This window comes from Piliocolobus tephrosceles, chromosome 12 (genome assembly GCF_002776525.5).
Source record: "Piliocolobus tephrosceles isolate RC106 chromosome 12, ASM277652v3, whole genome shotgun sequence".
Classification (NCBI taxonomy): Eukaryota; Metazoa; Chordata; class Mammalia; order Primates; family Cercopithecidae; genus Piliocolobus; species Piliocolobus tephrosceles.
Genome location: NC_045445.1, coordinates 116,314,614 through 116,327,825, shown reverse-complemented (window position 1 = coordinate 116,327,825; position 13,212 = coordinate 116,314,614). Strand labels below are relative to the sequence as shown.

The following is a 13,212-nucleotide window of genomic DNA, read 5'->3' as shown; positions in this document are numbered from 1 at the left end:
CCCCCCTCCCCATGACAGGCCCCAGTGTGTGATGTTCCCCTTCCCGAGTCCAAGTGAGCTCATTGTTCAGTTCCCACCTATGAGTGAGAACATGCGGTGTTTGGTTTTCTCTTCTTGTGATAGTTTGCTACGAATGATGGTTTCCAGCTGCATCCATGTCCCTACAAAGGATGCAAACTCATCCTTTTTTATGGCTGCATAGTATTCCATGGTGTATATGTGCCACATTTTCTTAATCCAGTCTGTCACTGATGGACATTTGGGTTGATTCCAAGTCTTTGCTATTGTGAATAGTGCCGCAATAAACATATGTGTGTATGTGTCTTTGTAGTAGCATAATTTATAATCCTTTGGGTATATACCCAGTAGTGGGATGGCTGGGTCATATGGTACATCTAGTTCTCGATCCTTCAGGAATTGCCATACTGTTTTCCATAATGGTTGAACTAGTTTACAATCCCACCAACAGTGTAAAAGTGTTCCTATTTCTCCACATTCTCTCCAACACCTGTTGTTTCCTGATTTTTTAATGATTGCCGTTCTAACTGGTGTGAGATGGTATCTCATTGTGGTTTTGATTTGCATTTCTCTGATGGCCAGTGATGATGAGCATTTTTTCATGTGTCTGTTGGCTGTATGAATGTCTTCTTTTGAGAAATGTCTGTTCATATCCTTTCCCCACTTTTTGATGGGGTTGTTTGTTTTTGATCAAGTGGGCTTCATCCCTGGGATGCAAGGCTGGTTCAACATTCGGAAATCAATCAACGTAATCCAGCATATAAACAGAACCAAAGACAAGAACCACATGGTTATCTCAATAGATGCAGAAAAGGCTTTTGACAAAATTCAACAGCCCTTCATGCTAAAAACGCTCAATAAATTCGGTATTGATGGAACGTACCTCAAAATAATAAGAGCTATTTATGACAAACCCACAGCTAATATCATACTGAATGGGCAAAAACTGGAAAAATTCCCTTTGAAAACTGGCACAAGACAGGGATGCCCTCTCTCACCACTCCTATTCAACATAGTGTTGGAAGTTCTGGCTAGGGCAATCAGGCAAGAGAAAGAAATCAAGGGTATTCAGTTAGGAAAAGAAGAAGTCAAATTGTCCCTGTTTGCAGATGATATGATTGTATATTTAGAAAACCCCATCGTCTCAGCCCAAAATCTCCTTAAGCTGATAAGAAACTTCAGCAAAGTCTCAGGATACAAAATTAATGTGCAAAAATCACAAGCATTCTTATACACCAGTAACAGACAAGCAGAGAGCCAAATCAGGAATGAACTTCCATTCACAATTGCTTCAAAGAGAATAAAATACCTAGGAATCCAACTTACAAGGGACGTAAAGGACCTCTTCAAGGAGAACTACAAACCACTGCTCAGTGAAATCAGAGGACACAAACAAATGGAAGAACATACCATGCTCATGGATAGGAAGAATCAATATCGTGAAAATGGCCATACTGCCCAAGGTTATTTATAGATTCAATGCCATCCCCATCAAGCTACCAATGAGTTTCTTCACAGAATTGGAAAAAACTGCTTTAAAGTTCATATGGAACCAAAAAAGAGCCCGCATTGCCAAGACAACCCTAAGTCAAAAGGACAAAGCTGGAGGCGTCACACTACCTGACTTCAAACTATACTACAAGGCTAAGGTAACCAAAACAGCATGGTACTGGTACCAAAACAGAGATATAGACCAATGGAACAGAACAGAGTCCTCAGAAATAATACCACACACCTACAGCCATCTGATCTTTGACAAACCTGAGAGGAACAAGAAATGGGGAAAGGATTCCCTATTTAATAAATGGTGCTGGGAAAATTGGCTAGCCATAAGTAGAAAGCTGAAACTGGATCCTTTCCTTACTCCTTATACGAAGATTAATTCAAGATGGATTAGAGACTTAAATGTTAGACCTAATACCATAAAAACCCTAGAAGAAAATCTAGGTAGTACCATTCAGGACATAGGCATGGGCAAGGACTTCATGTCTAAAACACCAAAAGCAACGGCAGCAAAAGCCAAAATTGACAAATGGGATCTAATTAAACTAAAGAGCTTCTGCACAGCAAAAGAAACTACCATCAGAGTGAACAGGCAACCTACAGAGTGGGAGAAAATTTTTGCAATCTATTCATCTGACAAAGGGCTAATCTCCAGAATCTACAAAGAACTCAAACAAATATACAAGAAAAAAACCAACTCATTCTTTAATGCTTGGCTTAAGTTTTATCTTCTTCAGGAATATCTCACTAGCATCTGTTCTCTCTCCTGGCTTAGTTTTCCCTGAAGAAAGCCCCAACAGCATCACTCACACAATATCAGAGAAGTTGAAAACTATGAGGTTTAAGGGAGAGGACCCTGGAACCAAACTGCTTGAGTTCATATCTCATCATTGTCTCTTTCTTCCTTGATCTTGGGCAGGTTATTATCCTTCCTGTGCCTCTGTATCTACCTCACAGTGATGTTGTAAGCATTAAAGAATTCACATGAAGTACTTAGATCAATGACTGGCATATCATTAGTGCTAAGTATGTGTTAGCTATTATCCTAAAATTTATCGCTATCATAGTGTTATTATTTTCTTCCTTCAACCTCTTTTACCTGCACATTCTATGTTGTAAAACTTTATATCTCCCAGGTACTTAGTAGCAGCTCAATAGAAGTTGGTTAAAATAACAAAAATGGATAGGTGTTAGTAAAGTGTTTTTTCAGTTTATAAAGCCCTTTTGGAATTTTGCCTAATTTTTCACACATCAAACATTAACGTTGGGATTGCTTTATTTAAAACTTTACATAAAATTGATATTGATTTCCTGAAATTATAATAAAATCCTCCCCATACTTACTTCTCCTTCTTATTTCCCCTCTCACAGATATTTGTTTAATGACTATTTAGGGCCATTTTACTGACAATTTGGTGATTGAGGCAATAAAAGCCAAGAACTGACAATGTCTTTATTAATTATTTTTTAATATAAGAGGAAGAGACAGGCAAAGCATCCCACTATTCAGCAAGCAAGAGAAGGGAGATTAGATTTTTTTATAAATATATATGGACATTATATATCATTACATATAATATGCTATATATAAATATTTAAAAAATATTTTTATACTATATATAATTTATAAATCCTATATTTTTGTGTCTCAGAAACGGCTTTTGATTTTTTCCCCTACATTATTATTATTATTATTTTTCTGAGACGGAGTCTCACTCTGTCGCACAGGCTGGAGTGCAATGGCGCAATCTCAGCTCAATGGAACCTCTGGTCAAGGATTCAAGTGATTCTCCTGCCTCAGCCTCCCTAGTAGCTGGGATTATAGGCATGTGCCACCACACCAGCTAATTTTTTTATTTGCAATAGAGATGTGGTTTTGCCATGTTGACCAGGGTGGTCTCAAACTCCTGACCTCAAGTGATCCATCTGCCTCAGCCTCCCAAAGCGCTGGGACTGCAGGCGTGAAAAATTGCACCTGGCCCTCTACGTTAGTTTTTGACCTATATTTAAAGACAATCTCTGCGAGGCGGCATCAAATTAATAGTCCTTTCTGAAAAGGACAAATTTATTTAGAGAACTCTGGAGACTACTGAGCACATCAATGGCTTCCCTAAATGCAGGACTCACAAACCTGTCACAAGGAAGTGTGGACTTTCTCTCCCAATCTATTATTAGGTAACTTCTGCAGGAAGCTATAATGTCAATGGTAGAATAGGGTACAGAAGTGGAAACAAGCTCTCATTTCCATATAGTATTATGATGTGATATACAGTTCGCATAATACAAATGCCATCATTGGTTAGATTTCTAGAGTTCGTGGTGGACCCAAATATAATTACCAACATTTGTTCAATACTAGCAGTAAGCAGTAAGCAAGGCAAAGTGGGAAGCATTTTTCATGTACCAACAAACTTAATTCATATAACAAACTGCAAGGCAGATAGTACAACTACCCACATTTTATAGATAGATAAACTTGGGCTCAGGGAGGCTGAATAACTTACTCAAGGTCACATAGCTTGGGAGCCAAGCTTTGAACCCAAACAATCTCACTTCAAAACCTGGGCTTTAAACGTTATAAAATATTGTTTCCTTTGGTAAATAAAAGTCCTGGGAGTATTATATAACTCAGTGTGGTATTGTGAAAAAACATACCTCTTGCTTCTGTATGTATCAGTACATATCAACTATAAAATGCTCAGCATAGTGTCTGACATAGACTACATCTACGTCTACATACAAATCACTAAATAGTAATTGCAGTTACAGTTATTACTGCAGCAATAGTATGTACTACTTGTAGTATATGTATTATTACTTGCTACATATACTGCCTGCAGTATATGTAGCAAGTAATAACACTGGCTTAGGAATCAAACGGACTTGGATTTGAATCCTTGTTCTGCTACTTACTGGGAATTTGACATCTATGAGCCTCAGTTATGTTTTCTGAAAAATGTGGCTATAATTACTTTTTATAAAGCAGAAGTAAAACAAATTTTCATGTACATATATGTGGTATTTACATATATTTATATACATCCATATCCATAACTATATTGTGAACGTGAATGTGTATTCTGTGTGCTCTGTACTCAGAATAGGAAACCAAGATTCAGAGATGGCTTGACCACAGTCATCATTTGCAAATGGCACTGAATTCAGGTCTTCTGTATTCAAGCCCAAGGCCTTTAAATGCAGGTTGTTTACTATCAAATGACTTTATTCCTACTGAATTGCTGAAATTTATTTTACAAAGAAATTCCCCTTACTCTGTCTGCCTCACTTCTTATTTTTTCAAAAGGTAGTACTTTAATACCTAAATACCTTCAGTACAACTTTCTATTTCTTTAGAAAGACTTGAAAGCTGTTACAAGTGAAAAAACTTTAATGTATAACAATTCCAAAATTATTTTTCTTAACCATTCACATATATAAAAGATGTATAGTATATTTGATCTAGTTACGTAAACCATATTTACATAAATGTATTCTAATACTTCTCGTTGATGTCATAATTTTATCAAATGGATTACACTGAGGCTGAAAAATGAACTATTTGTATTAAAAACATGTTCATTTGAACATGGCATTGTGTAAATGCCAACATTAAGATCTAGGATATTTTAAAACATCTTATGTTTTGTTACTTTTCTCTTTTTAATTTATATCTCTCTTTCAATAATCCTTATCATTGGAGGAGGAAAATTGGCACAGACAACTTAGAAGAGGGGATAATAATCAATTCCCAGACTATTATATTTGATTCTGCAATATGTTGGGCTGCATAGTGCCAAAACAAACAGTATAAATGTAAATAGCTCCGTTGAGTGATTTATTTGGTATAAAACAGATTTTTTAAAATACCAGGTCATTTAGTAAATTTAACTCAGCCAACTATTCTTGTAAGGTTTCTGCTTTTTCTGTCTATTTCCTTCTTAATGTATGGCTACTTTTGTTAATTGCATTAATTTATATCCTTGATTATACTTAGGCTAAATAGTGAGAGTAATGTGTTTGCTGAGAGAGAAACAGTTGCCTAAGAACTGGTGGGAAATGGTCTAGGAGACTAAAGTGATTGGTGGAAAATCTTCATTTTAAAGAAAAATTTCTGCCAACTTTTATCATTTTTTTCTCATACCTTCTGCTTGATGATCATCTCGTTGATATCCTCAAGGTCACCCACCATCACCCTCTGTGATTTTATAACTCGACCAAGCAGAGAAAGCCAGTCGGTAAGTTCTGTCCAAGCCCGGTTGAAATCTGCCAGAGCAGGTACCTCCAACATCAAGGAAGATGGCATTTCTAGTTTGGAGATGGCAGTTTCCTTAGTAACCACAGGTTGTGTCACCAGAGTAACAGTCTGACTAGGAGCTAAAATATTTTGGGTTTTTTGCAAAAAGGAAAAAAGAAGAAAAAGAAAAATTAGAAACACAAGCTAAAGAGCCAATTCCAATAACAATAAGTCAAATTTAATTGAAGAGTAACAATTTGAGCCAAACTCTTATTCATGACATTCTATATCTTTTTCTAACAATGTGGATACTTTGTTCAGCAATACATGGTAGAAAATTAAAAGATTCAATCTTTTCATTAATATACATTTAACAATTTTTTAAAAAATGATTTTGCTCATTCTCATGCCTGGACAAGTAATTTAAGTTAAATAAGTCTTCTCAATAACAATAATAAACACTGTGGAAGTGGTGAAGAAAACAAAAGTTTTCAGACCTTGCCAGGGGAATAAATTTTACTTATTTTTTTTCATTCAAGGGAAAAAAAGGCAAAACAAGATGGGATAAGATCTTCTTTCTGCCTTAAGATTCCCTTGAACAGGAAGTAAATTAATTCAGAGCTGGACCCTAGGGAAATGAAAGTCAATGAAACGTTCTTGTATTTTATACTGGGAGCAGTTTATCATATTTTTTTTCTTTTTATTTCAAATTGTTAGTAAACTGGCTAGCAGCGAAGAAAAACCAAGATACAATGTTTTCTTAAAAATGAGAGCTAGTTCTTCTATTTAGACATGAAACACTGTTTCAGAGTCGTTAAATAAATTGTAATATGAATAGTGTTGGACACTGTAGAGTAAGTCAGCCTATGATAATGGTTAAGATGTGTAGTACTAGAATTAAAATGCTTGGTAGACAATCCTACTCTCTGCCTTAGGAACTCTGGGACCTTGATTAAGCCACATAACCTCTCTAAGTTTCAGTTGTAACATTTGTTCAATACTAGCAGTAAGCAAGGCAAAGTGGGAAGCATTTTTCATATATTTACCTTAAAAGAGGAATAATAATAGGGTAAATGTCATAAGGGCAGTTGTGTAGATTCAATGAGTAGTACAAGCAACACATGTATGACAATGCCAGAAACAACAGCATAATCATCATCACAATAATATTATTACAGCACCTGACACTATAGTAGGTAATCAATAACGTTAGGTATTAATGTTTTTATAAACATTTGGCTAGTAAGAAACACAGTGATGAACAACTGTGGTGAAAAACTGGAGATAAGGCCCCAAAATGTGAAATACTTGGGGAGTAGTCAGTCAAAGGTCTCTGTGTGGCCCTGCATTGATTGAAAAGGGCTGAACTTGCTGGTGTGAATTGATACTAAATACCAACACACAGTTGGGTTACCAGAGGTGAGTGGAGAGGGGAAGGAATGCCTAATCAAGTTCATAGACAATGAACTCAGGAGCATAATATAACCAGAAGATTGGTGGCAAAACTATTGGACTATGTAGTTCGGAATAAAAGATTTCAAGGAAAGCTGCAAAAGACATCTCAACAGGAGACTCAAGGGCATGGACAACTAGTGAACTATTCTAAGAACACTAACAAAAAAAAGGAGACATTGAATTTTCATTCTGAGGTAGCCATTCATTAATTTTTACGGCTATGTAACTGTGTTTTTAAGGTTGTCTCCTCATTAGAGAAGAAGATGAGTAGAATGGAAGAATGTTTCTTGTCTTTCAAACTTCTCAGGGACACCAACAGTTTTCTGTGAATGAAGGAACTAATAATGATCAATGCAGACAGAAAAAAATAGCGTTTTAAGTGTCAAACAGAATAAAGAAATTTACGTCAAGAAATAATGATTCAAAGGCAGTAACACTGAGGCGATAAAGAAAAAATTTTGTTTCCCAAAGCTCTCTGACTACTCTGAGGCTCTTTCTAGAAAGAATTAAATGTAATGTAAAGAAGGAATAGCGTTTTGTGTCACAGTCCAGGAGAAGAAATCATGGAAGCAAACAAGATCTAGAAATCTTAAAAGGGATTCCAGGAAAGGAGCGAAATATCCAGAGAGCATGCATGTGTGAGGATGAAAAGAGAGCTAAATTAAAATATCACTGTAGGAACTAACTGCAGAACACCAGGCTGACTGGCAAATGTGGATGGAGTGTTCCTAAAATAGATACACAATGTATATGGAGGCAATATACAGCAGTTTAGGAGGATTTCAAGCTTATGGGAAGTGTTAGTTAGAAAATGCTTTTTTAAAAGGTGACTTATTGAAAATTTGACCCTCAAATGAGAGCAGAAACAAGAGATTTTTTTTTTTTCTCCAGACTTACTTCTGACCATGAAAGAAGTACCTAAAGAGGTGGAAACGATCATGTCACACTAAATTTCAATAGAGTGGAGGATGAGGAAGTAGAAAATTATCAGACTTCAACAAGCAGACCACTGTTTCCTGAAAAGCACGTTTGGAAAAAGACAGAAAAGAAGAAGGAAAGAAGAAAGGAAGTCAGGAAGTCAGGGAGGGAGGGAGGGAGGGAGGGAGGAAGGAAAGAGGAAGGGAGGGAGGGAGGGAATCAATTGAAAAGCAAGGCAAGACAAGGCAGGAAGGCAGGAAGGAAGGAAGGAAGTCAGGCAGTCAAGCAGTCGGGGAAGGAAGGAGGAAGGAAGGGAGGGAGGGAGTCTATTGAAAAGCAAGGCCAGAGCCTGAGACTCAAAAAGGGAGGATGGTTCATGATGACTAAATATGCCATTGGGATAATAAATTAGTGGACGCATATTCAGAGGAAGATGGAGAGGTCTAGCAATGCAGCCATCTCTGCACCAGTCATGGGCAGATAATCTCATCTATAGACCCATCAGGCCAGTATTTCTGGTCTCCTCTTCTCCGGCGTTTACCACCTGAAGAACATCTGTACACAGCTGGGAAAGGGAGGGGAAACCGTATCAGACTTTTTCACTGCTCTATCTCTTGCATCTTGCACATGTCCTGGAGTATAGGAGGTGCTCAATTGATTCCTTTGGAATTTAAAAAAAAAAAATCAATGTGCAGTAAGCTCTTTAGTGAACTTAGAGGTCTTCTACATACAATGAGTACTAAAATTTAACAACCACCCATTAGACTGGAAGAATGGAGGCTAGAACACAAAACCTGCCTAGGTTTTTACCAGTTAGGTGATTTTAGCTATTTTCAAAAGAAGAAGATAAAGGAGGAAGACCCACTGCTTGGGGCAGACAATGAAAGATCAAATATTAAAGAGAGAAAATACAGCCAGTCAATTTATTCGCCCCCAACCCCCACACATACATTTTTTTTCTATGGAAGGGAGAAAAGCAGGAAATAGCTCTGAATCAGAAAGCAGGGTGTAGCATATTTAGGCTTTCTAGGACCAGATTGTTGTATCTGAATCCTTGCTCTATTTATTTTGTAGCTGTGTAACTACAGTCAGATGACTTAACCTCTCTGAATCTCCATTTACTCCTCCGTAAAATGGCGATTATAACAGTACTTCCTTCATAGACAATTGGCCTTACTATTTCCTAAATAGACAGTCTTGGGAAAGTAATGTTCACTGACATTGGAGGCATCTTGAGCTAAGAAATTATACTATGCCTGCTACACTGAACATCTTGACCCTCAAGAGTTTTCACTTGTGTAACTATGAAAACAGTACCCATCTAATGGAATTGTGTTACGGATTTTATGACATGATACATGTAAGTCACCTCCTAGGATTGTTCTGACTGTAAGTATACTATGCGGACTTTTTTCTTCCTCTTCTTCCTGTGTTTCTTACACAATGGTTATTGGTTCCTCATGTTCTACATTCGTATGGGATTTTATGCTCTGTAGTCTGAACCAGACTTGATACTCCAGCCTTACCTCTCTCCGTTCTTTCTAGGCTCCTCCACACCCATGTCTATTCTGTATTCTCTCATGAGTACAGACCATTTCAAACCTTGTGCCCTTTCATACGCTTTCTGTACTTCTTGAAAACTTTTCTTTCCTGTTTCCAGACAAAAAGCTCATTTTCTCTTTAAATGCCAACTCTAGATTTCTGTGTTTTGGGGAGGATCAGAATAAGGAGTGTGTAACTAAAATATCTCTATGAGGAACAGAATTATACCTTTCTTGTGGGTCCTAAACACTTTTTAGTCTTCAACATTTTCTTACTTAAATCTAGTTATCACTAGGAAAGACAAAATCTTGCACCACTATTAGGTTTTAGAGGATTTTGAAAGTGTCTAGAGGATAGCCGATAGTAGTTGAGACTTGTTTTCCAAAGTCAGAAACTTTGGGTCTCAAGGAATATACTTTAAAACATAAAGTAGCAAGAGGCTAATCTTCATAGACCTCTCACACATTAGAGCCAATTCTGTTCAGAAAAACATTACTTAAAATATTTTATGTTTTCTAAAAAGACTTGCCTCTAGGTTCATGCATGCATATATTTTTTCATTTTTTAATCAAAGTGTTTCAAAGGAGAAGTTTTGAGGTCCTGAAAAAAGTTATCTTTTTTTTTTTTTTTTTTTTTTTTTTGAGATGGAGTATTGCTCTGTTGCCAGGCTGGAGTGCAGTGGCGTGATCTCAGCTCACTGCAACCTCTGCCTCGCGGGTTGAAGCAATTCCCCTGCCTCAGGCTCCCGAGTATCTTGGACTACAGGCATTTTCCACCATGCCTGGCTAATTTTTTGTATTTTAGTAGAGACGGGGTTTCGCCATGTTGGCCAGGATGGATTCAATCTCCTGACCTCGTGATCCGCCTGCCTCGGCCTCCCAAAATGCTAGTATTACAGGCATGAGCCACCACGCCTGGCCTATTTATCTTATTTTATTACACATATCACATTGATTCTTACTGCACTTTCAGATGCCTTTACCTCTATCTGACACATATGAGGTTCTTTCTTTTCCACCATGGCATAGTATTAGAAATATACGCAAATCACCCTTTTCAGTGAAGTGTAGGCTGGTCAGATCTGTTACTGGTTTCGCAGAGTCTGAGTAACCTGTTCATAGTTCTAAGGGTCAGGCAGGGTTATATTGTTGTGCCAAGGATATTTCCTGTTAACTCGACATTTTAAAAGACTGAAAGAGGATTTGTTTTGCTAAGAGTGCCTGAACCCATAATCTAGAATGGGTAAAGAGTTAGGATATATAAACTATTACACAGAATTTTCAATGATGTTCTGGGCTGGGTCTCCAGTTGTCATCCCTAAGGAGCATGGGAAATGGCTTCCCCTCCAGCTGGTGGAAATCTTTTCCTCTGTACCCTATTTAACCTTAACCCCAAGTCTGATCATGCCTGGGTGTTCACCCCTTGCCTTATGCCCCTATCTTGGGTTACAAGAAGCTGGCTCTGGGATTCGCTGGCTCATGTATCTCAGAGACTAACTATCTAACTATCTCTCTAACTATCTCAGAGACTAAGGGTATTCTTCTCAAGTCCACCAGAGGGACTGTCTTTTCCTGCCCAGGGTCCTTACTGAAAATAGTCTTTCTGATGTTATGCTATGAAAGGTTCCTCCAGTAACAGATTTGGGTGGGTTTTGTTTGTTTGTTTTTTTGCTAAATCACCTTATGCCAGAAACCAGATGCATTACAATGTACAAAATTAAACTGTATATCTAGGTAGACAGATAGATACACACAGTGTACGCGTGTGTGTGTGTGTGGGTGGGTGTGGGTGTGTGTAAAGAGAGACAGAGACACAGCAAGAGAGAGAGAGGGCATCTGAATAGTCTGAGGACATACTATGTAACATAATACCTTTCTCATGCATTCATTAGGAAATTAAAATGACTCTACTAAAACTGTGATTTTCCCTCCATAAGCAGACAGAAAATCAAGCTCAAAATAGCTGAAATGAATTGAGTTTGGTACACCAGAATGGTAGCATGAATAACAGTAGGTGTAATATACTATTGCAAACCACAGCTTTGCTCTGAGTATTTTGTTAATTAAAAGGTGTTGGCTTTAGGAAGGAACTCTTATTTTTTTCAAGTGTTTGAAGAACATTTCTCTAGTCTGAAAATTTAATTGGTTTCAGGAGTACATGATTAGTCAGACTAACAGCTTTACTTAGAGCTTTAAAGGGGCTACTAAATCTTTTAAAACACACACACAATGTGTTTGGCATATTTCCTTTGAAGTATTCACACGTGGTTTTCCTGTAATTCACAGGTCTCCTTTGGTTGATAAGAAAGCAAGAAGCATATACTCTATTTCTAGCTTTGTTGAATGTGGGTAACTTTTTTTGTTTGCTTTATTTTTATATTTGAAAAATCACTCAACTTACACAATAAGTTATTGGACTCACATTAACAATTCTATGAGGGAATATCTAAAAAGTGCTGTTAAATATTCCCTTCCTCCTTATCATTCCGTGTCAACAGAGGACAGCAACGTTATATGTGGTCAAATTGCATTACTATTTAAAACTATGGGGAATAGGAAAGATTGTTAGCAACTTCCATTTACTAGTAGATAAAATAACTCTCCTCCATGTAAGCAACATTGGAGAATATTATCTTTTTGAATATTTGAAAGGACGGCATGTGGATTAATGAATTACTTAAGAGTTCGAGAGAAGTTCTTAAGAAAATTTGAAAGTATGTCTAGATTCAGAGAAAGAACAATCTATTGTGTAGGTAAGGAAGAATTTCACATCTTCCCTCTAAATATTTACAGTCTGCACATACAAGTTGGAAAATTAGAAACCAACACTATGAACACATAAACACTTATTTTTGTCTGCATTATTTTCTGTCACTCTAAAGAGTAAATAAAATATATGATACATCTATCATCAATAATTCTCATTTTAGAAAAATAAATGCTTGCACTCTATATAGGCAAGGCCAGAGTACCAGAACTCAAGGATTCATGATTACCATTTGTATTTCTGGATTTCAGAAAAAAAAAAAAATGTTAAGTTTGGGAGCCATGGATTTTAAAAGTTTAATAGTGCTAGTCACTTACATTTTAATAGATTATTTCTTGCTATTAAAAATATAATCCAAATAAATATTTGCTACTATTTATAAGTAAGATAAATTACTACCAACACTGCCATCACCCCCATCATTTACTCAGTGATTCTTATGTGCCAGGCAAGGTTCTTCATAAACGTTCTTTTATTTCACCTTTAACAAACAATCTTCAGGGTAGGTGTTATCATCTCCCTTTTACCAAGGTAAGGAAACTTGTTCAGGATCTCACATTAACAAGTGATGTTTCCAAGACAATGTGCTTAACCACTGCACATATTTCTAAGAATCATAGGCCATCAGGTATCTTTCTTACATGTCTCATTCAATATGCAATAATTGTTAATCACTCAAATACTTCTGACTCTAAGAGCTACAACTTATAATATATATGGTACCCATGAAATATATCTAATATCCATTTTAATTTTGGAGAGAAGATTATTTGATA

At 36.8% G+C, this 13,212-nt stretch overlaps 1 protein-coding gene across 1 annotated transcript in view; it reads right to left on the bottom strand.

Annotated features, from left to right (window-relative positions):
- DMD (dystrophin) overlaps positions 1 to 13,212 on the bottom strand; it is a 2,292,995-nt gene that overhangs the window by 650,649 nt on the left and 1,629,134 nt on the right. Inside the window, 1 exon segment of the mRNA XM_026451980.1 lies at positions 5,663 to 5,895. Within this exon segment, the coding sequence (XP_026307765.1) occupies positions 5,663 to 5,895 (233 nt within the window).